We start from the raw sequence: 24,780 nt of genomic DNA, 5'->3' as shown, positions 1-24,780 counted from the left end.
TCGCTAACGACGTGTAATCAGGTTTCCGGCGTGCATAATTCTATTCAGACGAACCCACATGATTAGGACAGATTACAACGTTGAGAAGATGTGAAACTTCTCCCTGCTGACGCTGCTGATATCCTGGTGAGCAGATTTACATTTAAGTTCCTCCAGCCCTCGAGAAAAGCTTCAACGAATTCAGCTGGGATTTGAATTCGCAGCCACTTTGTCACAGTCAAGCCACTTCTCTTCAAGTCTATTGATTTCGAGCCTTCCAAATTGCAAGAGCCACAAAACCCATCAATCAATACTGCTTCTTGTATCACTTTTCATGCAACTCTTTCTGAACATGAAATTGATTTTTTTTGTTTGAAAATATCAGAATCCTACGTATGGTGTTGGTAACCATACGTGAGATGTCATCTTTGATGGTTTGTAAAAATTGTAATTTAGGTCATAAATGTTCAACAAAACCCAAATTTTACGCTATGCCAAGTGGGACACATTTATGGCCATGTTTTTCGACATACATTTTCTTCATTTTGTTGAATATTAGCAGTCATCTTGCGTTATTTGACTTCCAAAGAGTCAATAAACCTTGTGTGAACGAATGCCTTCTATGAACAAGCCTCGGTTTTGGAGAAGAAGCGTTAAGCTGCCACAGCGCTGAGGAATCTAAAAAGAATCTTTTCACGGGAAGGAAGGCGTCTCCCCGAAGATGCGACGGCTGCTCGATATTTCAAAGAGTTGTTTTTTTGCCGAGTCAGACGCCGCACACCAAAGTCATGCTTGAACTCACAATTTACAACAAAAGGTGTTGCCTTTTTTGGAACGATTACAACAAGATTTTTTTTTTCTCCCTGCTTTTGTTTGACTAGCGCTCGTCTCTCCGTTGCGCAATTGACCACTTTTATCTGCTTGAAAACACGGAAAGAAAGAAAAGCAACAACGCCAATTGTTTTTGTTGTCTATAATTCATTGACTGTTCCATACTTGAGCGATTGCATTGAAGTGTGCAGCCAAAAGCACATATATAGTTATTTTTATTTCCATTTATATTTATTTCTTTTTATTTAATTTTAGAATTTTATTTTTTATATCCATTTATATACTCACTTTAAGTCATTGATTTATTTTTGAATTTGGGCAGTTTTGGTCCTGGCACACGACACGGAATCCATCTTTCTTTGACAGAAACGTGCCGTTTGTGTCCTTTGCGGTTGTGGATACGGCGACCACACACTAAGCCATTATTTATACAACTAAAAACTTTCAAATGCAATGAATTGATGGAGTTTAACCGCCTTAAAATATTGTATAAAGCCCATTGGGAAATTTTACCAGTCAATTTACAAACCAAAATTATAAAGAGGGAAAGTGAGTACAAATTAAGATAAACAGACATTTTATCCAAACCGAAATATAAAACAAAACAACAATCTGGATTGTAAAACAAAATCTTCTCAGCCTATTTGTATGTTTTTTAAATGTATAAAAGCAAAATTACTGCAAAATGATGAATTATTTTCTCGTATTGTTACACTTGACCGCTCGCTGTCATTCATTTTGTGTGTTTTTTTTTGTGCTTTTTTTATGTTGATCAGGGGCAGACAAAACCAGTTTGACTTCTTAATGTCCCCTTTGATTTCTTTTACTTTGAATTTGAATATTGCTTTAAATGGTCTTTTTTTTTTCTTTTACAAATGAAATGAAATGAAAAATGCGGGGAAGCAAGAAGCTAACAGCATTTCCATTGATTTCAAGGGAGAAAAAGGAGAGAGTCAATGGACTTGACTTTTCCTTCCCTCCACTATTTCTTTCATACACACCAGCAAGTGCAAAATATCAATCGCGCAAAGCTCAATCCATCTTTTAGTGGCCGGCACGTGAGCAGAGCCAACGGTTTGCCAATTGGGAGCCACTTTTCAGGGCTAATCAGGCTAAGTGGACTGTTGGAAGATTTCCATGTATTTGGACTTGAGAGTCCGCTGAACGCAAGTCGAGCTTCAGTCAATCCACTTTAGAGGAGCGGCCGAAGCACACGATGGATTTTTACTAGCTTAATGGCCAGCGCGGCCACTTTGTTAGCATAGCATTTGCGCAAACCCCATATTGATGTCATGCGTGTCCACTCCTCTAGATGACCCAACGGTGCAGGGCCTGGAGAGGTCGCGACATCTGCAGACAGGAGAGGTCATCATAATAGTGGTGGTTTTGCTCATGTGGGCAGGTACGTTTTTTTTTTTTTTTTTGGTAAACACATCTGACAATATGGAGAGGAAAATACACTACTAGCGCATGCTCATTCATTTCATACAAGGTCAAACAGAGTTAAAATTTCAAGTTCCTTTAACGCCACTAATGACTTGGAAAGCTTCTATTGGGGGAATTCCAGTCGCATATATCAATATTGTCATTGGCCACCCGCCGAGCATCATGAAATTTCTCTCATTTGTGGATGTGAAAATAGTAATTTTCTGTCTTGTGTTTTTTACTCTTGTGGACTCAGATTTGGACTTTTGTGACTTGAACTTGACTTGGACCCAATAAAGGTGGACTTGACTACAGACATTATAGTTCCATTTCTGACTTTGTTTCAATTCTAGTCAAATTCCAAATTGTCATCGTGTTTATCCTATAATTGACCATTTTTTTTCTGCACGGAAAACTTTTACTATAATGTTCATGATAGCGACTTTTGTATTATCATTAGGGGTGTCAAAATGAGTGCATTCATTTAAAGTTCCTTTAACGCCACTCATTTTTTTTAAATGCGCGACGAATGACTTTCTTGGAAAGCCTGTGCTGGGGGAATTCCAGTCATAACGCAGCAGACACGTCCACGTCAGAATTGAGCAGTAATACATTTAATAATAATGCACATATTTATGGCGACTGGGCTCAAGATGTATTATACATTTTTAAAAACATGCAGAATTTCACAAGTTAATTCATGTTAAACATTAGATCGCTCTTAATATGAAAAAAAAAAAAAATGCACGGAGCTGTCACCAACATCTTACAAATGCAATTATGCCATCTAGTGGCAGAAATATGACCTCAACACAATTCAATATCATACGTTTTTTACAGTACATTTTAACAGAAGTTTATGAATTGCAGCCATATTTCTATTAGTTAATTTTTTTTCCACGTATATGTTAAGAGAATGAAACTTAGAAAAAATATTTTATTGTACATTTTATTATACATTTAGAACAGCTATAAAATGTGCGATTAATCGTGAGTTAACTATTGAAGTTATGCGATTAATTACAATTAAAAAAATGTTATCGTCTGACACCCCTAGAAATAAGTAAAAAAAAAATGTAGAATTCTCAACTTGATTTTTAAAGAGCTTTCACAACAGCCACAACTGATATTGGTGTCCAAATGTCAGCTGCTTTAAAGTGTTATAATAAGATTGCGACGGAGATGCTATTGGCTAGCTTGCGTTTGAACGTGTGCTCGTCCGGGCCTGCCTAATGACGGACGGAGGCACAATGCAAAGTGGCGTGTCTGACGGCAAGCGCCGTCTCAAAGCGCAAGAGGACCAAAGTGAGATGTTAGACGGCGCTAATGAGACGCAACATTTCACAATTCAGTCGTCGCGTGGATTCATTAGGAGCCGCTCGTTTGGAATAACTGTGCTTTCAAACATAATTAGCCAATTAGCCGCAGATTTATGACGCACACAAAGCTTCGACGTGCATGATAATTGCTGTCCACTCGTACGTGTTGATGCATTTTCTGTAATGGTTATCTAGCTCGGGGTTGTGGGGTATGGAGGACCAAAACTGCCAACATTAAAAATGAATAAAGAAATATATGACTAACTCTTTGACTGCCAAAAACGTTAAATAACGTTTAGTAAAATCCTATGGAGGAGTGCCAAAGACGTTAAAAGACGTTTTTTTCAAAACAGAGGTGAAACTAACCATTTTCTATTGTTGATTACTGAAAAACGGAATAAGGTAGAAACAAACTTTTTTTTCTGATGAAAGATGAGAGTCCAATCTTTCATTTGGTAGTATGTGTGTTTCCATAGTCCAAACACAACATTTTCTGTGGACCTTGAAAGATCAGTCAAAATGCTTAAATCGGCTGGCACCCACGGCATCCCTTTTCTGAAAACGTCTGGCAGTCAAAGAGTTAACAGATATAAAAAAATATCATTCAAAAATTGAATCCCAAAAAATAGCTATAAATTAAAATAAAAACAACAATATCCATAAATAAATAAATGTAAAACTAAGTACAAAAATAAAAAACGAGATTCAAAAAATACAAATAAATTTGAACATTTCGTCTTGGCAGAGCGTCTGCACTCTGCATCGATAAATGTGACAACATAGTCTTTTTATTTAATGATTGATATTTAATTCTATTTATTTTTTTACTTATATATATATATTTATTTATTTATTTTTTATTATTATTTATTTATTTCCATTTATATTTATTTCTTTTTATTTAATTTTAGAATTTTATTTTTTATATCCATTTATATACTCACTTTAAGTCATTGATTTATTTTTGGATTTTGGCAGTTTTGGTCCTCCATTGTGGGGAGCTGGAGCTTTGCTTAGCTGAGTTGTGGCAAAAAAAAAACGGGGAGCAAAATATTTGTCCGGGTGCAAGACAAGCAACGCTGAAGTGCACGTGACGATGGTCGGTGTTGTTTGCGCGCGACAATAGCGAGCGTCCTTTCTTTGTGTGCAGCCGTCATCGCGTTGTTCTGCCGCCAGTATGACATCATCAAGGACAACGACTCCAGCAACAATAAGGAGAAGGTCAAGCCCTTGTCGGAGAGGAGCACGCCGGAGCACCACAGCGGCGGGTTGCTTAGGAGCAAGGTCATGCTTTAGCATGTTAGCATTATTCATTTTCTTTTTAACTCTTTGACTGCCAAAAACGTTAAATAACGTTTCGTAAAATCCTATGGAGGAGTGCCAAAGACGTTAAAAGACGTTTTTTTCAAAACAGGTGAAACTAACCATTTTCTATTGTTGATTACTCAAAAACGGAATAAGGTAGAAACAAACTTTTTTTTTCTGATGGAAGATGAGAGTCCAATCTTGTTTTGGCAGTATGTGTGTTTCCATAGTCCAAACCCATAATTTTCTATGGACCTTGAAAGATCAGTCAAAATGCTTAAAAATCGGCTGGCACCCACGGCATCCCTTTTCTGAAAACGTCTGGCAGTCAAAGAGTTAACAATAGTATCTTGACTTATGAGGTTTGCAGGTTGCACGCATTTACTCGGTCCATTTATTTTTGCAAGCCAAAATCAGATCAGCTGGAAAGAATTTAGTAAAAAAAATAAATAAAAAAAAGGAGCAATTAAGGTGCTCGGGCATGTGGGCAAGGAGAGCCTCAGTCAGTGACACACTTTCACTTAGGGGTGTACTCACTTTTGTTGCCAGCCATTTAGACATTAATGGCTGTAGACTGAATTTTTAGATCGATTTGGGTTCAAGACGGCCTCGGAGCAACATTTGATTTTGTGCAAAAGGAATTGTGCGCGTGCTGAAAATAAAGAATCGGTGTGAGTGCAATTAGGCTGTCAGGAAGTGGCACCGTGTTGGCAGCGGCCAACATCAAACCTGATAATGCAGCACTCGAACCCGATTACACACTCATCTGAACAAAGACGCTGGCACGCGCGAGGATTTCAAAACTGTGAGAGCACAAATCATTGACGTCGTATTGATTAAATGCGCCGCTGGTGCTTCGGGAAGAAAGATCTTATTTAAACGTCCATAAACATCCGCAACCATTAAAACGCATTTCATGAACTGACATTTGTAAATGTCACGCCAAGTGGCATCCGCAGTGTCGGTCGGACCGAACAACCTTCCGGAGGATTCCATTCAAAACGCAGGATGCTTTGCTGTACTTGCCAATAATCTCGTTCTCCCTTTTGTGACCTCATTGAAATGTTAAAAGGACGTTTGCCAGCCGCGTCCTTCAAAACTGAAAGGCATTTCATTCGGATTCGGCTTTTCGAGTCTAATCCTCGTCTGTCGGCGAGCTCATCGATCAAACGCCGTTCAGTCAAGTGCGGCGGACGGCGACAATCTCGCTCGTAGCTGCAAACGCGCCACTTTTTCAAGGACTCGCCAAGTAAGTAAGTGGCGGCAAGTGGCCGATGGAAGTTGCAATTAGCTGCAGAAAAATCCAGAGTCGACGTTAACAAACGCTGAGCATTGTTGGAAACCCTACTTTGAAAACAGGTCACACATTTTGAAAGTTGACATTTTTAACCAATAATTTAATAGCTACTGTTATAAATTGTGAGCCTTTTTGAAACCCTACTCCTACTTTGAAAGCCCAACCATATCTTAAAACCCTACTCCTTGTTTAAAACCCTCATTTGAAACCAACCATATCTTTCAACTCTTATTTGAAACCCTACCCAAGTACCCATAGTTGAAAACATAGTTTGATACCCAAACTATTTTTTTAAAACCCTAATTTGAAGCCCCAATCATATCTTTCAACTCTTATTTGAAACCCTACCCAAGTACCCATAGTTGAAAACATAGTTTGATACCCAAACTATTTTTTTAAAACCCTAATTTGAAGCCCCAATCATATCTTTCAACTCTTATTTGAAACCCTACCCAAGTACCCATAGTTGAAAACATAGTTTGATACCCAAACTATTTTTTTAAAACCCTAATTTGAAACCAACCATATCTTTCAACTCTTATTTGAAACCCTACCCAAGTACCCATAGTTGAAAACATAGTTTGATACCCAAACTATTTTTTTAAAACCCTAATTTGAAGCCCCAATCATATCTTAATACACTCATTTGAAACCCGACCCATAGTTGGAAAACCTAATTTGATACCAACTGATAAGAACTTCTTAAAACCCTCATTTGAAACCCTAACACTCGTTTGAAACCCTACCCATAGCTGAAGATGTCATCCATCAATAATCAAGATTGATTTTCAAACAAAATTTACTGGAAGGACTCGTGGATCATTTGTGTGTTAAGAGGACGAGCTGCCAATGCTGGCTCGACTCAAATCCTTTCTGGGTTTTTAATATTTCATCGTCACTCCCACACGACATTTTGCCTGAACTTGCCTTTTTTTTTTCCCCGTTGCAGTTTCACCCATCCGTGCCGTCCATCAACATCATCGAAGTGTGACGGCCAAAAAAAAGAAGCGGCACACCCGAGACGCCAACGACTTCTACGGCCTCTCTTGCCCATTAATTGGACTCTTGCGGGTGTACCTAATGAAGCGTCCGCGGCCGTGAACGACGTCATCCGCGAGAAGGAGCCAGCGAGCCGTCACGTGCATGCAAAGACAATAGGTAGGAAGACGCAAGTACACCATTAAGCATCATCTTTTTGCAATACAACATTCAATCTCGGGGAGTTCAGCGGCATCACTGTAAATATTCATTTTTGATATTGACATGACTTCCATTAGATGACTCGTTTTAATAGGCCAACACTGTACTCGATCGATATCAGCGGTTTGAAAACCGGAGTCTGTGAACAAGCCGTAGTTTAGGGGTAGGCAAAAATTATAATCAATACAGTTGTCACAAAAGAATTTCAAACTATATTTGTTGTTGTTTTGCTGGACAATTAATAATAAATTCCTCTAGGGGTCCCCGGACCCAAAATATTTGTGAACCCTCACCCTATATGATTGTGTGAATGTTAATGAGGTGCCAAATAGACATCATTCATTATCAATACCTAATCATATTTTCCTCCATTTGTACAGTACATAACAGTAGCCGATCTATCGACTGTGCGTACGTAATGGACTTGCATGCACGCCATCTGCTGGTAGAGATGCGCATTGCTCAAATCAACAACAGATCTAAAATGAACAAATATGAATGTAGAACAAACTTGTGCATTTCTCAACAACTGTATTAGCTTCAGTGCCAAATAAAAAAAATATTCAATGTCAAATCCGCCTCAACCACGTGACATGAAATTTAATTCCGCTGAATATCTTCACGTAGAAAGTACACAAGGTGATATTTTCATAATCTCACTGCAGCCTATCCACACCTGGGGTACTTGATGGCCTGTTACCGTGGCAACGTGCTGGATTGATACATACGCGGAGAGCCCTTTGGCTCATCACTTGAAAAATAAAAGTGGGGCATTCGTAAGTCAAGCTACCAAAAAAAAAAAAAAGGATTCAAACTGAATAGTAAGTGAGAAAAGCGTGTGCATCTGAAAGCAAGCACAGTTTCTTTGACATGATTTAATATGCAGTGTACACAATATGCAAATAGGCTCATTTATTATTTATATGACTTTGGTCAAAAAAAAAAAAAGGTAATTGAATGTGCCTGTTTTTTTTGTTCAAACATTTCCACAAGCTTGTAGCATCCAGACGGCCGCATTGCCATATTGCAACAAGTGTCTTGATGTTAATTGGCAGGCGATCAATAAAGTTCTCGTTAGCATACATTTGTTGTGCGCACATTATTGAACATAACATTTTGGCGCCGAAGATCGAGCTTTACTGCCGTTGTTCGTTTCCGCCAGTCCCGGTGGTCCAAATCAGAAAAGCCCAAATCTTCTTTTCAAACTCTCTATGAAGACTTTCACCTTGTTGGACAGAAATTGACGGGCAAGTCCAAAGTCCTCCACGAGATGCTTAAAATGTGATTAGCGATTCGTCGACAGGCTTTAACGTTGATGTAAAAATTGTGGAATGCGTCGAGAGAAAAAAAATCATTTTCAAGACGCAAGGTGGTTGTCCTCATTTTGCCGGGACGGATGGACACAGGCTTGTTGTCCTCATTGTGATTGGATGAACGGCGACGACATGGCGGTTGCCCACACAGTTTGAAAGTTCACAAGGTTGCCATCTTCGTTATGATTGGAAAAAAAAAAAGAAAAGTTTTGGTCCTTACTGTGATAGTTTTGAGGGACAGTTTTGGCGGTTGTCCTCAAAGAGTCAACACTGTGGGACGACCCCGGGGGCGTTGGTGTTTGTTTTGAGCTGATCCGCACTGCGCTCCAGTGTTTGTTTTGATCCATTTTGACGCCGTGGGCTCAAAGCTGCATCGTCAAAGACGGATCAGGAGCCGGGCTCGACCATTCTGACAAAAATACAGGGGACAGGTTTTTTTTTTTTTTTTTTTTTTGAAATCCTTCAACGGTTGTGTGAATGATCTCGGATGATGATGATGACGAAGTGAAATCAAAAGTCCGACTCTGGAGAAATGCCGCGCAGCGAAAAGAAGCAACTGCTAAGTGACAACATTGCGGAGCGAGCACATGCTCCGGAGTCCAGTGGGAAGCAAAATGGTCAACATGTGGTCAACAAGTGTCCACACTTTCAACTTACCACCGCATGCGTCCTCTACGTCCATGCTGCTGCATGTCACGCAAAAACAAGACAAAAGCAACATCTCACACGAAAATGAAAAACCTTTTGTGCTCCAGTTGACGAGAGGACATTTAAAAAAAAAATAATAATAATAATAATAATAATGTCGACTCCTTTCAATTTCCATCCTACATGAAACTTGTTGCTTGACGCTTACCTTGACAGTTGGTCGTCCAGGCCGTCGTCCACGTCCTGTCGAGATGCAACACAGAAATCGATACACGCATGCATTTATTATTTATTCTACGCATCTCCTCTTCAGATTGCCATAACAAAGCACGCACACAAACGCTTTCCAATAAATACGATGCTGCCGATTGATTTAACAGGGATGTGATTTTTCCGCTAATTCGCGGAATTCCGCTTTTTTTTATCCCCCCCCCCCCCCCCAAAAAAAAAATCGATTTTTTTTTTTTTAGTAGTTCATTGTGTATGCACATGACTCCGACAGATAACATCTTCTGCTATAACAAAGACATTTGTGGTATGCTCAATATATATAATATAATATAATATGAGTTACTTTTCATTTGGTCATGATACTATTATTTGTTCATGAAATTTGAACTCTTCAACATTATTTATGTGTTAACTTAGTAATCACATTAGTTAGATATGATGATATTCTCAGTGATAGTTTTTAAAAGCAAAGGCAGTCCAATGTTTTTGAATGTGACTGATTTTGAGTTGACTAAAACTGCCATTTTATATGGGATAGTTCAATATGCATTGAAAATTGATGCTGTTGTTTTGTCTATTTCTTTGTCATGTGAGTGCATTGAAAGTACTTAAAAACACGGAAAACCCATGAGCTCCGGGGGGCAAAGCCCCCCTTGTCCCCCCACCAGGGCACTGCCCTGGACCTAGCTGGGTGCCAGCGGCCCCGAAACCCCCGGCTAAATTTTCAGATAATTTCACTTTGGTCAAATCACATCCCTGATTTAATTAGCATTGGCATTAAATCGTTTGTTCTGTCAGTCAGTCTGTTAACAAGACTCGTGATTGTGGCGCCATCTAGTGAGGAACACCCGCATCGGCATCTGCTCACTTCATCCTTTTCCAACACTGAATGAATGAATTCTTTTTCAGATGCTGTATCTATACTTTGCTCACATTTGAAAAGCAATATCTGTACTCGAGGCGCTGTCAAGCGGCCATGACGGCGATCTATTTCAAGGTTAGACGCCTTTTCGGAACATGGCCACGAAAAATGTTTTTTGTTAGAGTGCGGCCTCCTACCCAGGAGTCGTGTTTGACGGGCCGCCTCCGAGTAGGGTTGCTGCGAGGCGACGGTGAGCTGATGGAAGTGGACAGGAACGGCCGGCTGAGATTCTTGTCCACGCCGGCGGACGCGCACGCATTTGAGCCATCTGAGGAAGCAGATACAAAGTTGGAAAAGAACGGTAAACCAGCAAGGTGGCCCTTTTCCCCCCAAAAAAAGAAGTTACTGTGTTGGTCATATATATATTTCTTTAAATAAATCGGGTGATTAATCGGTTACGGTCATGATATAAATGTGGGCATGGCGCGCTCCTTTTTCGCATCATCGCACCCGCAGGAAGACACGGACTGCCGGTTGCCGGCGTGCGTTGAGGACTGCCGGCGGCGCAGGGACAACACGTGCTTCTTGCCTTCCTGCTTTTGTCTACAAAGATCCAAGAGCAAAAAAAAACTTTCAAGGTGAAGACGACGTTGAAGTTATGATTCATTTTGTAGACCTTCAAATGACCTTGCTGGGCAATCTCCCACAAATCCAGCGCTACTTTGAAGGCCTGCGCGACTGTCAGAGTCACAGCCTGAGCCTGCAACAAGAAAACACATTCGCAATATTAGCAATATTGACAAATTCCATCAAATAAATAATTATAACTATTTCATTTATATAAATAAATATATCAATTTGATCCTATTCAGGCATCATTGTAACGTGCATATACCTAAGCTACCACAAGGTGGAGCCAAACCATCATTGCTCCAATTACCCACAGCTATTAACGGAGTAGACGCAAGTGTTCGTTCGTGTTTCTTCAAAGCAAAACAAAAAAGTTGTTCCTTTTCCAAACACATACAATCTTCTTCTTTTGGCAGAGGAAGGCGTGACACTCCAGCGTCTCGTTGAAAGGACTCTGAGACACGTACGCAAACACTTTGTCCTGGCTTTTATCTGCTGTGCAGTAAGAGATTCTGGAAAGAAGCAAAAACAAAAGATTGAGATTGTTTACCAGTATTTTGCCTTATGGAGAACGAAACTAGCAGATTTGTGTTCGTATGCGAGTTGCTTGAGCATGTATGACCTTGAATGTATGTTTAGTTTGGTTTGATTTATTTGGCCGATGACATATGTTAGTCTCCTCCCATTTGTTGGCGAGAGCATGAGAACAGAAGCTGAGGAATATTTTTTTAAAGTATGTTTGGATAAGCCAGCATGTAGAAGGGATAAAACTATATTTACATCTTGCCACCAGATGGCGCTAAAACAATACAGGTATTGCTTTGGCCTGACGGAAACTGAAAAGTTTTACTGCAACGAAATATATGGAAAAAAAAAAGAAAAGAAAAGTTTCGACGCAAATGCCCGAAAGGTGAATATGCGCAAGTTGGCCGTAGCAGCAAACGGATCCAGATCGTTTTCTCCCCCAGCATGCAACGAGTCATGACCTTGACGCATTTCAGCTATAATTAGATCCGTTATGAATTAATTTGCGAATATCTGGAGGCAAAGGAGAGCATGCGATCAATGTCGTTTTCTGTCCTCTCTCGTCTTCTCCGATTTAAGTGATGAGCGCGCTCGAGGCGCTTATGAATATGAGTTTGGTGAACACATTCTTGTCACCAGTTCATTTTTTATTTGACTGACAGAGAGCTCTTATGCAAAAATGACCATACGGCTTGCGAGAAATTGCACCTATTTCCAACGACCACATAAACATTGCAGAGAAGTCTGCTTAGCTAAATGCTAACAAATAGCATCTATGTGGCGGCGTTATAACGCTTTGAGCGACATAGGCGGGCATGTATTCTTTATCATCTGCAAAGAGTGACTATAATTACTGCAGTTGGCAGCTATACTGCCACCCGGTGGCACAAGTCACACACAAACTGTTTCTTTACATTCTATGAATTCCATTTTGAATGGCATTTCCACTCATTTCAAATGGGAAAGATGGTTTGAGATATGAGTGTTTTGAGTTACAAGGTTACAAAGAGATGTCAAGGCTCCACTGAAAATAATAAAATGGATGTAATAGGCACATTTATTATTATGTCCAGGCTTTTGTGTATTTGCATTTTATTATTTTTTTTTTGTAATCCAGGCAACATTTACATTATAAAAAAAATCCTCCCAAATAATTATAAATAATACATTTAAAGTTATTATTATATTATATATTAAGTTATAGCAAAATTTTATTAAATCCACATCTTTATGTCCATTTGATTTTTAGACCTTTAAAAAAACATTATAGCAGCTAAAATTGAACTAATTTCAAGAAATAAGCTTTTTACACGATTGATTTTATTATTATACTTGCTAACATTTGACCACTTGGAAAAGCATCATGAATCCAATTATGAATATTATAATTGTGTCTATTTTAATGAAGTTTACAACGGTGTCTATATTTAACGTTTCTCATCTATCTGTTCTTCGTCTCATGGGAAAAAATATGGAAAATCATTTGAATAATCTCTTGATGTCGGTGGACTGCGCTCTCATTGCGCGTGTGTGCGTGCGTGTCCGATTCGCACCGTTGCAGTGTGTCAGCGCGTTATCGGTGGAGGCGCCGCTCATTTGCAGACTTCAAAGCGCCCCGCGCTCATATTTCTATTCATAACAATGTCGAATATTGCGCCCAAGCGCAAACAAACCATCCGCATTTGCATGAGGCGCCTCCTCGGAGTTGCTGGGTGACGACGAGCGACCCACATTGCAAAGCCCAGGACACCCCGACGCTAACTTACGACCTTAATTGCACGTTGAGACGGAGAACGCACGTCAGGTCTTATTCATAAAAGTCATTAAGTACAATTATTGTCATTTTAATACATGCAATCCATTCTTTTGTAGTCAAGTGTTTTGATAGCTATAAATCACCGTATAACAAATACAAAAACATGACTGCATTTTTCTTTAATTATTTAGAATGTATTTTTTATTATTAACTGGAAAAATAAACAAACTCTGAATATCGACCAATGGTCTAACCTCCTCATAAATCACATTTTAATGGAAAAAATATCTGCCTCAAATAAAAACCAAATATCAAAATTTATAGAAACTTGGTCTACGTATATAGAATTTTTTAACCTAATTCTGGTTACTTAATTCTGTCTGTTAGCGAGAGCCACTACATCGTGATAACTTACATTGATGTTTCTGCATCTGGCAATTTATTATTATATTATATTATTAGTATGGGATTTTTTTTTAATGGGCTTTAGGTGAACTGATGAATACACACAGGCTCGCACGCACGCACACACACACACACACACACATACTCACCCACATACAAAAAAAAGGGTATATATATATGTGTGTATATGTGTATATATATATGTATATGTATTTAATAATAATAAAAAAAAAAAAAACATTTATTAAATTTTTTTAATTGATTTGTTGGATTTTTTTTTTTTTTTAAAAAAAGGAGAGCAATGATGATGTCAAATCGAATGAACAATACTGAGCTCTCCTGGAAAAAAAAAAAGAATGTATTTTACTTCCTCAATCTGTAGGATTTAAATTAAACAAGACATCATAAGAGTGAAGATGATTTATTAAAATTCTTTATTAATCTGTAATTCTTTGTTGGCAAAGCTGCATTTGGATTCTACACAATGAATCTTTTTTGTTGGGGGTGCCGGGGGTGGGGTTGGGGGGGGGGGGGGGGCTTCAGCTTGTGAAGGAAAAAAGGAATCATGATTGACAGCAAGCTGGAGAATGAGCTGTCAGGTTGTGCGCGCACGCACACACACACACACACACACACACACACACTCACACACACACACACACACACACACACTCACACACGTATCCCGAACGTTTGATCCCCCCCCGCCTGTGATGAGCGAGGAAGAGGAGGACGAATTTCAATTTCATAAGCACGCGCTCTTGTTAGCTGCGCGGAAATGTTTGTACAATATTTGATATCATTACAATAAGTTGAAGGTATCGGGTACTAATACAGGCTTGTCAATACCAGCCACCGATACTTAAGACAACAAAAAAAAAATCGTTGTTAAGAAACAAATGACAAAATTTTGGGGGGAGGATAAAATGAATCAATGATCTTTCATTTGAGTGAAGCATTTTAGAATTTCAACTTGTACCTCAAGGCACAACTCTGATTTATTTAATGAGGACTAGATAGCATTTTTCTTTAGGTACATGTGAGCGCATTAGCATTAGCATTAGCATTAGCAAGGATGAGTCACCTGTAAATGGAGACGTTCTCTACCAGGTCGGCGGTGTCCGTGTCTGAAATGACGATTCCTTTCGGGGAGACCGTCAGCGTGACTTTACGGAACTTCTTCGTGCCGGCTCGAGCCTGCAGATTCAAAGAAAAGAAAACGTTCCCGTTATAAAGCTGCAAAAGGTGCGCCGTGTGTGAAATGGGAATTCATTGGCAATGACAAGCGAGAGCAAAGGAGGGTGCGGGGGTGAAATGTGTCATTTGTAACCCAGATTGAGTGAGTGCCCCCCCCTCCCCCCATCGCCACCCCGGGCTGGGCCGCCGGCTCCCCTCGGGTTCTCCATCTGGACCCTCGATTTTGTCCGGAATGCTGAGGCAGCAATGTGGGAGGCCGCCTGGCGACCTGCTTGCGACGCCATTAGCTCGCCGCTAACGCCAGCACTTTGTTTTTCCGCTAAAAGGTGAATCAAAGCCCAGAGTTGGAAGCAAGAAGGTCGTTTCCAAGGACACGGAATCGCCCCCTGGAGATTCAAAGCAAGTGAATGAAAAGTGCAAAAGCGGCCGCTTCAACAAAGCACAATCATGCGTGTAGAAAGTGCTAACGAGCGCATTTTAAGCCAAAACAAAAGGATGCTCTTATCACAGCTGAGTGGCACAAAAAAAAAAAAAAAAAGAAGCAGTTCCCTTTCGGGTCGATGCGTTTCCAAGGGAACAGACGGAGACACGTGTGCGCTTGCTGCTATAAATCAATTCCATTTCAATCCCACCGTTAGCTTTACTACGAGGGGCGGGGCTCATAAAAGAGAACGCCGTTCGCTGACGTTGCCCTCGAGTCGCTCACAGTCAGTTTTTGTCGACAAGAAAGAATGTTTTTGTCGCCCACCATGGTAACAATCCTGCGGATGGCGGCGGCGGCCATGTCCTCGCCTTTGGGCTGGCCCACCAACGTCATTCCCAGGTACTTGACGTTGAACGCCATTCCCTCCAAGAGAGTCTCTTTGGTGTCCGTCCAGTTCTCCGCAAGCTCTGTTTTGGGGAAAGCGACAAACAAACTTTTTCCATCACAAATTTGTCATTGGCTAGCGGCCGTAATTGCTTGTCAACAAAAACAGGAAGTACACGTTTGATTCAACAAAAAAAAATTCTTTATGCTTTTTCATTTGTTATTTAGTTTTTTCATTTGTTGTTTGTTTTTTGATTTGCTCTTGTGTTTAGTTGTTTTTTTTATATTTTTTTAGCATTTTGTTTTTTAGTTTTTTTTTTTTATTATTTGCTATTGTGTGTGTTTTGTGTGATTTTTGATGTGTTCTTTGTGTTGTATTTATTTTTGTTGTTTTGTTTAGTTTTAGTTTTTTATTTGTTGTTGTGTTTAGTTATATGTTGTGGTTTTTTTATTTGCTGTGTATTTTGTGTGTGTTTTTGGTTAGTTTTTTTTTTAGTTTAGTTATATGTTGTTGTGGATTTTTTTTTTTTACATTTTATATTTTGTTTGTTTTCTGTTGCGTTTCGATTTTTGTTGTTGAGTTTTACACTTCAAGGCCACCGTACTTGTCAGCCAGTTGAGCATCCAGGATTTGTTCTCAAGCTATTAAAATGGATTAATAAAGTGTAAAATAATAATAAGAAGAAACAACATGGGGACAGAGCAATCGTAATCGTATTCTGAAAACATTTGGCCATATTTTGACAGGTTTCCACTCAACATCTTCACTCTTTCCACTGCAGATTTCCACGTACTATTTTGTGGGTCTGGAACGTTTCAAGGAAGCAAACATTCGTCCTCTGGCCGCACAAGTGAAGTGTAACGTCAACAGGTTGTGTCCTCTAGCTCACGTCACAACAGGCGTTCCGGCACATGCAGGGAGCTTCAAATAGCGCACAAAATGGCCGCCGCGGAGATTTTTTTTTCCTTCACTTTAGGGCTTTTGGCGCTGGAGACCAAAATCATCTTCAGATGTCGTCACATAAGTAAACCAGACAACGAACTCTTAGTCCAGATCGGGACAAAGCCATCCCACATCGTGTACTAATGAGGGTCCGAACTCTATTGGGATATTGTGGCACTGATGGGTCCGCACAGGCCGGGCCATCTGTCGGCAGCGCGCTCGCGGCCTCCCGCTAGCTCGCGCTTACGCCCTCCAATAACTCTGAATTATTAACTCCTCTTCGACGGCGCCTCGCCAGCCGCTTGGACGCGTTTGATGTTGGCCCGTGCGAGCTCGCCCGCTCCTGCTTGGCAAATGCGGCACGTCCAGTTCTGCTCAACCGCAGACGATTGCAACTCGGCCCGGCTCCGCTCGCAGTCCATAGGTTGCCGGGAGCGTTTGGATTTTGCCAAGGACGCTCGCGTCGCACCCAAAATTGACTACAAGCAGCATTCATATTTGGAACAAAAAATATTTCAATTATATACGTACAATGACCTTAAAATTCCAACACGACGAAGTAATAATAAACCCAAAGTTTATTTAAACAGGAAGTCAATAATATGTTCCATGCAGCCCCACTAGCCTAAATATGTTACTATGAATATGAGTTAAGCAGCATAATTCTGCCATTTTTTATCCATCTCATGGGGCGGCCATTTTGCCACTTGCTGTCGACTGAAGATGACATCGCAGTAGCTCAGGTCTCAGTTAACGACCAATCACAGGACAGCTTCAGAAAACAGGTGAGCAACTGTGATGTCATCTTCAGTTGACAGCAAGTGGCAAAATGGCCGCCGCCTGAGATGGATGAAAACGGCTGGATTTTGCTGCATAACTCAATATTCTAAAAATATTATATTACTAGTGAGGTCACATATAACATATTATTATTGCCAAAAAATGTTTAAGGTTGACTTCCACTTTTAAGGTTTCATTTATTCCCAAATAAATCCTGTGCAAAATGTTTAGACAACAAAAGTGTTTAAATAAGTTTTGTGCGTAGAAGTTTTCTTTCCAAAAAAGAAAAGAAAAAAAAAAGCACCATGTCAAAAGGCAAGTCAAGTTTCTGGATTACAAAGTCAAGGTCAAGTTGAAATTTTCACAAGTTTTAGAATAAAATTGGCGACTTGAGTCTAACTGGACTCATACTTTTTTTAAATGCCTTTTCCGTAACAACGGGACCGCAACCCCACAACATGGTACTATCCAAAACGATGTCATCCTCCCAAGAACCAGGAAGTAGTCCACTGACACTCGAACCACAACAAAGAAGGTGCCGTGGGTCTGCAAACTGTCAAAACAGGTTTTTTTCAGTCACTTGTTCCGAGTCTGGCAGCCCCCAAATGACAACCCGCAACCGGCACTCGCACCGCACCCCCCACCCGCCACACAAATGTTGATATATTCTCTTTGCATCGACGTTTTTAGTCATCCGAGGCTACTTTGAATCTGGGACGCCACCTTGACGGGGAAAAATAGGCCACACGTTTGGGGAAGACAGAGTGTCGTGTGTGTGTGTGTGTGTGTGTGTGTGTGTGTGTGTTCATGCCTTAAATGGCAAAACCCAGAAAAACAAACTCCTCTGACCAATGAAAGATCCAAGAGCCGTGCGCCTGCGAGAGCTAGCTAGCCTAGCAGCCGCTCCTCCGAGAGGGAGTCGCGGGATCAAACGGCGCCAGGCGACCGCCTCCCTAAGCAAGGCGGAGTTTACAAAGCGCATCGCCGAACGCCTTGGCAGAGCATCACAGGAGCGACTAGCGATTAGCGGCGGAATTAGCTTGGAGGTGTCAAAACACCGCAGGTGAATCACAAACAACAACGCCGCAACTTGGATTGTGACGCAACTCTCGCGAGGGAAAGAAAATCAGTGTCATCAGTATTTACTGTGTGACTGTGTTATGCAAATGAGGCCTGGGTGACATTTTGTCATGCTAATTAGATGCAGCAACTGATTAAACTGGCACACACACACTAATAGTTTAGATAATTTAGAAGAAAAAAAATTGACATAGCAAGCACTAGATTTACATTCTTTTGGTCTTTACAAAATACATTACATTTAAGTTAGCTTTAGCAGTTAGCATCTCTGTCCTTGCTACTCTCTCTGGCTCGATATGTTCACGTGTTTAGTTACTCGTAGCCGGTGGTGTTCCACAAGGCTCCATACTAGAGCCACTCTACATGAATATCATGCTCAGTTGGCAACAATATTATTATAGCAGAATTGGAGGGCTGGGAAAATAACCACTTATTCACAAAATGACCATTTGCTGGCGACATCACTTTGTAACGAAAAAACACAACATACACGAGCAACAAATCATGTTAAAAATGTGTTATGTTACGACTCCGCCGGACGAAATAACAGTTTTGTTTTCCTTCGTCGCAACAGTTTTTACAAATGGTTTGTGTTGCAGGCACCGAAGCGCTATCGTCATGACAACACGACACAGATTCAAACAAGAGGACGTCAAAACGACTCCAAGGCAGGCAACTCGACTGCTACGCTATCTGAAGTTCCGTTCAGGAAAAACTCATATAATCCAATAAATGTAAAAAAAAAAAAAAAAAAAGAAAATGCTGAAATGTGGTGTTTCCCTGCAGCTATTTTTTTTCATCAAGCTTATTATAACCATGCGGTCGTTTTGATACTGATCTTTCCACTTGAAAGTAAAAAAAAAAAAAAAAAAAAGAATAAGATACTTATATGAAATATCATCCCTTTTCCCTTTCAAGTGTGTAAATCTGCAGCTTTTCTTGAGCAAAGGCAAAGCGAGCTCTGCACTTTCGAGGGCGCTGATCTCATTCAGGAGATTGTGGTGGCAAAATGGGGGGGGGGGTAGTGGGGGGGGGGGGGCACTCCCATGGGAAGCCCCTCTAATGCAGCGCGCCACTTAAGTGAAGCGACGGGCACCTTACAGCCGGGAATTAAAGGGCCAATCACTCGAGTGCGGGCGAGTGCATTTAAGGGTGACACCACTTTCTGTTACACACTAATGCATTGAATTTCCAACACTCGCACCCCCGACCGTGCATTCCCCCGCCCATCGGTCTCAACTCTCTGAAATGCTTGGGACAACTGAGACGGGTACACTCTACACACTCGCACCCGTCGAACGGGCGCGACCGAGGGGCACAAAGGCGGAAGCGCAAGAAATGGGACGCGGCCCACACGTCGCAAACAGGAAACGGAAACAAAGCTGATGTGTGAAAACCAGGAAGTCCCGCCTCCTCCGTGGCCTATAGCCCATATGTTGGTATTTCGTAAGATTTAAATGAACACTAAATGATCATATTTTTGAGTGTGAATTTTTTTTGTTAAGTTTTTTCCTAATATTTTTGTCTTGCATTTGTGTATTTTCAAAGCGAATGTTTTTATTAATTGTATTCATGTTTTATACTTTTTTTCCAGTCTTGGTGTACTATTTTTCTTTATTTCCTAATATTTGGAGTTTTTTGTCTAATATTTTTCCCAAAATGTTAGCTTTTCTCTTTTGTTTTTTTCCCCCAATACTTGCATATATTCAATCTACCAAGCACCCCCCCCCCCCCCAACACAATATTTTGTACCTTCCATCTAACATTTGTGTATATTTCAATAATATTTGTGTATTCTTCATCAGGAATTATTTTTCTAATAATTGTGTTCAATCTCATCTTTTTGTTGTACAATATGTAATATTCGTTCAGTATTTTTTTTTTTTTAATTAATAATGTTTACATATGTGGCTGTTTTAGTGCAAGTGTATCTTGATGTTTTTCAATTACTAACAACAAAGTTGACAACTTTGCAAAGAATGGCGCAAAAGCTTGCATTTACTTTCACGTGCTCAATAAGTTCAGGGATACGAATATATTATTGCATTTTCAAGACATGCCCAACTCATGCAAAAAGCACTTAAAACTCCTACTTATAGCAGGATATGAATTATTTAATACTTAACTGTAGAAGTACTGCCACTTCCTCAAATAGTTCATGTACTGTTTGCATAATTCATAACAAGGCCAATTTATTCAAATTGATTCGATTTGCTTTTACAAGCTACGTTTGCTTTTGTTTGTACGCAGAGCAAGAGCAGCTCATCGTTATTCGCTCCAAAGTTATTTTTAGGAGCGTCCGACTCGCGTTGGGGAAGACGACGCGGAGGCGGAGTTTACCTCCGCGACCGCGGACACACTCGCGTGTGTGTGTGTGCGTTAGCGCGCACGCCGCAGCACTCAAGCCTCCAAAGATAGCGTCTCACCGTTTGCCGGCGTTGCATAATTCGCTTCACCTCGAGTGGGCCTCGCGGGGCGTTCGCGAGCCTCCCACGTGAGAAGTTAACCATCTGTTGGCGACGGCTGCTTCCAATCCAACCAACCAACCAACTAACCATTGCTAACTTGGGGCCAATCAAGCCTTGCCCTTAACCCAAAGTGGCTCCTTCAAACCAAAATGGACGACTTCAGTCCACTCAATTTGTTGTGATTCAGTGAAACTGCTGCCCGGGGCTGATTTATTATTATTATTTTTTTCAAACTTCCAAGGAGCGAAATTCACCGAAATCAGACATCCTCATTTGTTTTTGAGCATTTTTGTGACGGATCTTTCCGGACCCAACTGTACACGATATCACGTTCCATGACAACAAACGGTTTGGAAGCAAAATGGCCGACTTGCTGTTCAACCCTGGGGATGGTTCCTTGGATGTTTTGCTCTTGTTGTAACTGACATGTCGAACCCAATTTGGTGTCGATCGGTGAGACAATTCCAACATGTCATAAAAAAAAAATTAAAAAAATCAATATGCTGTGGAGTGGTTTTAAAAAAAATAAACCAAGGCTGAGACTTCAAAGAAAAATCAATATGAGCGTCTCCAGCTTCTAAAAGACAGAAAATCGCATCACTGCAAGGAAAACCGGATTAAGGAAGGTTTGTGATGGATGTCAGGTACGAGGCCGACGATTCGCAACCCGAATGATGCAACATTATGGATCGAAAGTGTGTGCGCGAGTGCTTCGAAAGCCCGTCTGGTAAAACATCGCGTGATCCAATCTCACACAAAACAATTCATGGATTTGGAAGTCAATTCCTCTCAAGAAACGTTCACAATTGTTAACATTTTACTCAATGACGACCTTTCTGGCCGTGTCAAAAGAATTGTGTTTGAAAAACACCAGAATCATTCCAAACTCCATCCAAACATTTGAATGAGCATCAATTGATTATGTGAAAAAAAATAATTTAAAAAAATCCATTGACTCTCCGTTTGAATTTCACTAAAAGGAAGTCATCAGGCCTTTAATTACAGTCGACCTCGAACCATCCCAGCATGATCATTCCAACTACCGGTGGTTATTTCTGCTGGCAGTTTTGTCTCGCTCTTACGCCGTCTCCACCACTGACTCCTAATGAGGCATCGAGAGATAATCGTTCCTCTTGGGGGGGGGGGGGGGCGTTTTTCAGCAGCCCGTCATGATCCTGACTCGCATACGATGGGCTGCGGAAGAGCAGGAAACGTCACTTACGCTCGTTTTTTTTTTTCATACCGATTCCACGACCTTGACTTCAAAATCAAACGACGCCGCGATGTGACTCAAAAGGACAGCTGGCGCTGGAAGGCAGATGACGATGGTGACAAAATGTCACTTTCGTCTCCAGCAGCCGCAGAGATAAGAAGAGCCGCGAGGTGCGGACGCGAAAACTTGAGAAGGAAGGAAAGAAGGCAGGTTAGCATCCGAAGCATACCGCAACGTGAGCTTGTGTCGAGGAATGAGTTTGTTCCTCAGCCGTAAATAACGGGGGAAGTAGCCTTGCCGCAAGACTTTTTGAAGGCAAATAACTTGAATTTTTCAGCATGAGACACAAAACAAGCGGCAAAAGAATTTCGCGAGATGCGATGGCCTGCGTAAATTGGAAGTTCCAACATGCTGTTCACTTAGTGAGGACAAAAGTGAAGGCAACAAAAGCCACAAACAAGCCGCAACAGGAGGCAGCGGCATGTGAAGACCTACCAAAGTATCGACAGAGATGAAATCTTGGAATTTGGACATGCTTTTCACTTTGCAAGTCCAAAATTAAAGGCAAGCAAGAACTCCAAACAAGTTGTAACTGAAGGAAAGTGATCGTGAAGGCCTAGCAAATGATCTTCAGGGATGAAAACTTAAAATTGGAAGATTCTTTTCCCTGAGTGAGGACAAAATGAAAGGCAACAAAAGCGCCAAACAAGCTGTAACTGAAGGAAGGTGTACTTGAAGGCCGGGAAAATTATCCCCAGGGATAAAAAACTTGGAATGTGAATGTTTTTCACTTAGCGAGTACAAAACTGAAGGCAGCAAAGTAAAGGTGGAAGCTTGTGAAAACCTGGAAAAGCAACTTCACAAAAGGAAAGATGGTCATCCTAACTTGCCTTCCACTTCCTGAAGACAAAAGTGAAGGCAGACAAACCCACAAAACAAGCAGCAACTAAAGGCAGTTGAGCATTTCTTCTATCATTTTCACATCTTTGCAATTTCTCCTCTTTCCTATCACGACTAGTTGAGGACTAGCGGATGCTAGCGGATGCTAGCGGATGCTAGCTCCTCCGGGGTGGCTTTTAATCGCCTCTAATACATTTGCAACACTGACTTTGCCTCATTTGCATTTACACGCGTCGCCACATGCTGGCAAGCCGCCGCCGCCACTATTCTCTCTCCTAATTGGCTTCTGCGGCGCCTCTGGACAGCGACACGTCCGCTCATTTATTCAGCCAGTTTCCCGTAGTGGTCCTCAGACACAAATGTGTCTTCCCATTCTGCCGCAAAAACAAAGAGACGATGATTTTTGCAGATAACGGCGTGACGCGCGCCAGTCGTCGCCGTGGTAACCACAGACAAAAAAAAAAATCCTGTCCATCAAGGTTTGCTGGCAGCCCGTCCCGCAAACTTGTGGAGAACAATTCCTCGAGAGCCAAATGGAGGCTCCATTTTTTGAAGGTTGTTAATTAGCCTCATATCAGTGCTTATTTGCATTAGCCCTTCTATGGTGCTTGGCATTTAAGCTAGTTGATACAGATACTGTATACTGCATTGTTTAAGTCGCTTTTGTTGTTAAGCCTTTTATTTGAAGAATTGTGTGCAAGGGAGTCTTCTTTTCGTGCTCATAAAGTGGACGCTATACAATAGTCACAATGCTCTTGTCCCCTTGGGAAATGTGGTCTTCGTTCAGGCATAGCATTGCCACTTTTGTCTATATGGCACCACCATAATCAACGCAAACTGAAAGTTCCTTTGTGTTGCTTTAAAGGTTACAAAACAATCAATTCAATTGGTGAAACTAATGAGAAGCCCTCTCTTGTTTTTAAGCAAGAAATCCAGGAAGTAGTAATTGATTGTTATTTTTTCGAAGATCTCAGCAAACAACTGCCAAGAAGTAAATTAAGGATTACTGTAAGAGAAATGTAATATTTCATTTTTCAAATACTTGTCCCGACTAATGATGTCGAAAGTTGCGTTGAAGATCGCCAGATATTTTGGCAGGAACAGCACTTGGTGAATGTTCGCATCCTTTACGGCCATTTTGTTTGTTGTGGTTCTTTTTTTTTTTACTTTGTTCGTCACAATTTCCCACAAAGTTCACAATAACTCAAATTAACACTGACAAAACAACAACAATAAATATCAGACAAAACAAGATCAAAAACACACTATTGAGAATGATTTCCGCCATTTTGCTAGTCCGACTTACTTTCGTGCTTGGAAGTTCCCCATGTGTGCCGCGGGACGCCGGGGCTCTTGATGATCGCCCTGCCGGCGCTTTTCAGCGCGTCCATGGCCGACGATGGAAGTGGCAGGTGGGCCAGCCTCCGGTCCGAGGTGGGGGGGGGCTCCGCTCGACAAGCACAGGCAGGCGGCCAGAGGCAGGGAGAGAGCCCGCCTCGTCGCCTCGTCGCCTCGTCGTCCGGCTTGCCACTCCCGAGGGGTCCCGTTCGCTCCCTGCCGGTGGTTTGCACTTCCTGGCGCCCGCTGGTGAGCAAGTGAAGCCGCCGAGCACAGCCACACACTAACCCGCGTGTCTCCGGTGTGGAGGGCGTGTCTTCCCGGGAT

At 41.2% G+C, this 24,780-nt stretch overlaps 2 protein-coding genes across 6 annotated transcripts in view; one reads left to right on the top strand and one right to left on the bottom strand.

Annotated features, from left to right (window-relative positions):
• Positions 1-8,440, top strand: part of fndc4a (fibronectin type III domain containing 4a) — a 14,687-nt gene extending 6,247 nt beyond the window's left edge. For 2 of the 3 annotated variants that reach the window (XM_077552286.1, XM_077552284.1), the window contains exons 4-6: positions 2,123-2,212; positions 4,705-4,838; positions 7,106-8,440. In XM_077552286.1, the coding sequence (XP_077408412.1) occupies positions 2,123-2,212; positions 4,705-4,838; positions 7,106-7,147 (266 nt within the window). In that variant the 3' untranslated portion in view covers positions 7,148-8,440. The remainder of the gene's footprint in view (positions 1-2,122; positions 2,213-4,704; positions 4,839-7,105) is intronic. The other variant, XM_077552285.1, reaches the window with a different exon arrangement.
• On the bottom strand, positions 7,695-24,780 carry LOC144039208 (low density lipoprotein receptor adapter protein 1). Of its 3 annotated transcripts, none has more exons than XM_077552281.1 (10): positions 24,422-24,780; positions 15,672-15,814; positions 14,811-14,923; positions 11,438-11,552; positions 11,098-11,170; positions 10,921-11,013; positions 10,608-10,738; positions 9,526-9,560; positions 9,327-9,355; positions 7,695-9,078 (listed from the first exon to the last, which is right to left on the bottom strand). In XM_077552281.1, exons 1-10 carry the CDS (start codon positions 24,504-24,506, stop codon positions 9,032-9,034), a joined length of 864 nt encoding a protein of 287 aa, XP_077408407.1. In that variant the 5' UTR covers positions 24,507-24,780; the 3' UTR covers positions 7,695-9,031. The 3 variants fall into 3 exon arrangements, with proteins under 3 accessions (XP_077408407.1, XP_077408408.1, XP_077408409.1); XM_077552282.1 differs by having other exon boundaries at positions 9,327-9,352; XM_077552283.1 differs by lacking the exon at positions 9,327-9,355.

This window comes from Vanacampus margaritifer, chromosome 19 (genome assembly GCF_051991255.1).
Source record: "Vanacampus margaritifer isolate UIUO_Vmar chromosome 19, RoL_Vmar_1.0, whole genome shotgun sequence".
Taxonomy (NCBI): domain Eukaryota; kingdom Metazoa; phylum Chordata; class Actinopteri; order Syngnathiformes; family Syngnathidae; genus Vanacampus; species Vanacampus margaritifer.
The sequence above is the reverse complement of the archived record's forward strand: the minus strand, read 5'-3'. Positions and strand labels throughout refer to the sequence as shown.

What these genes read in the sequence shown, in the direction of transcription:
- LOC144039208 (XM_077552281.1), bottom strand. Translation starts at nt 24,506, where the DNA reads ATGGACGCGCTGAAAAGCGCCGGCAGGGCGATCATCAAGAGCCCCGGC. An exon ending in GTGGGAGATTGCCCAGCAAG is followed by an intron (nt 11,014 to 11,097) that starts GTCATTTGAAGG and finishes GGATCTTTGTAG; the next exon opens with ACAAAAGCAGGAAGGCAAGA. An exon ending in CCGTCAAACACGACTCCTGG is followed by an intron (nt 9,561 to 10,607) that starts GTAGGAGGCCGC and finishes GCATCTCGACAG; the next exon opens with GACGTGGACGACGGCCTGGA.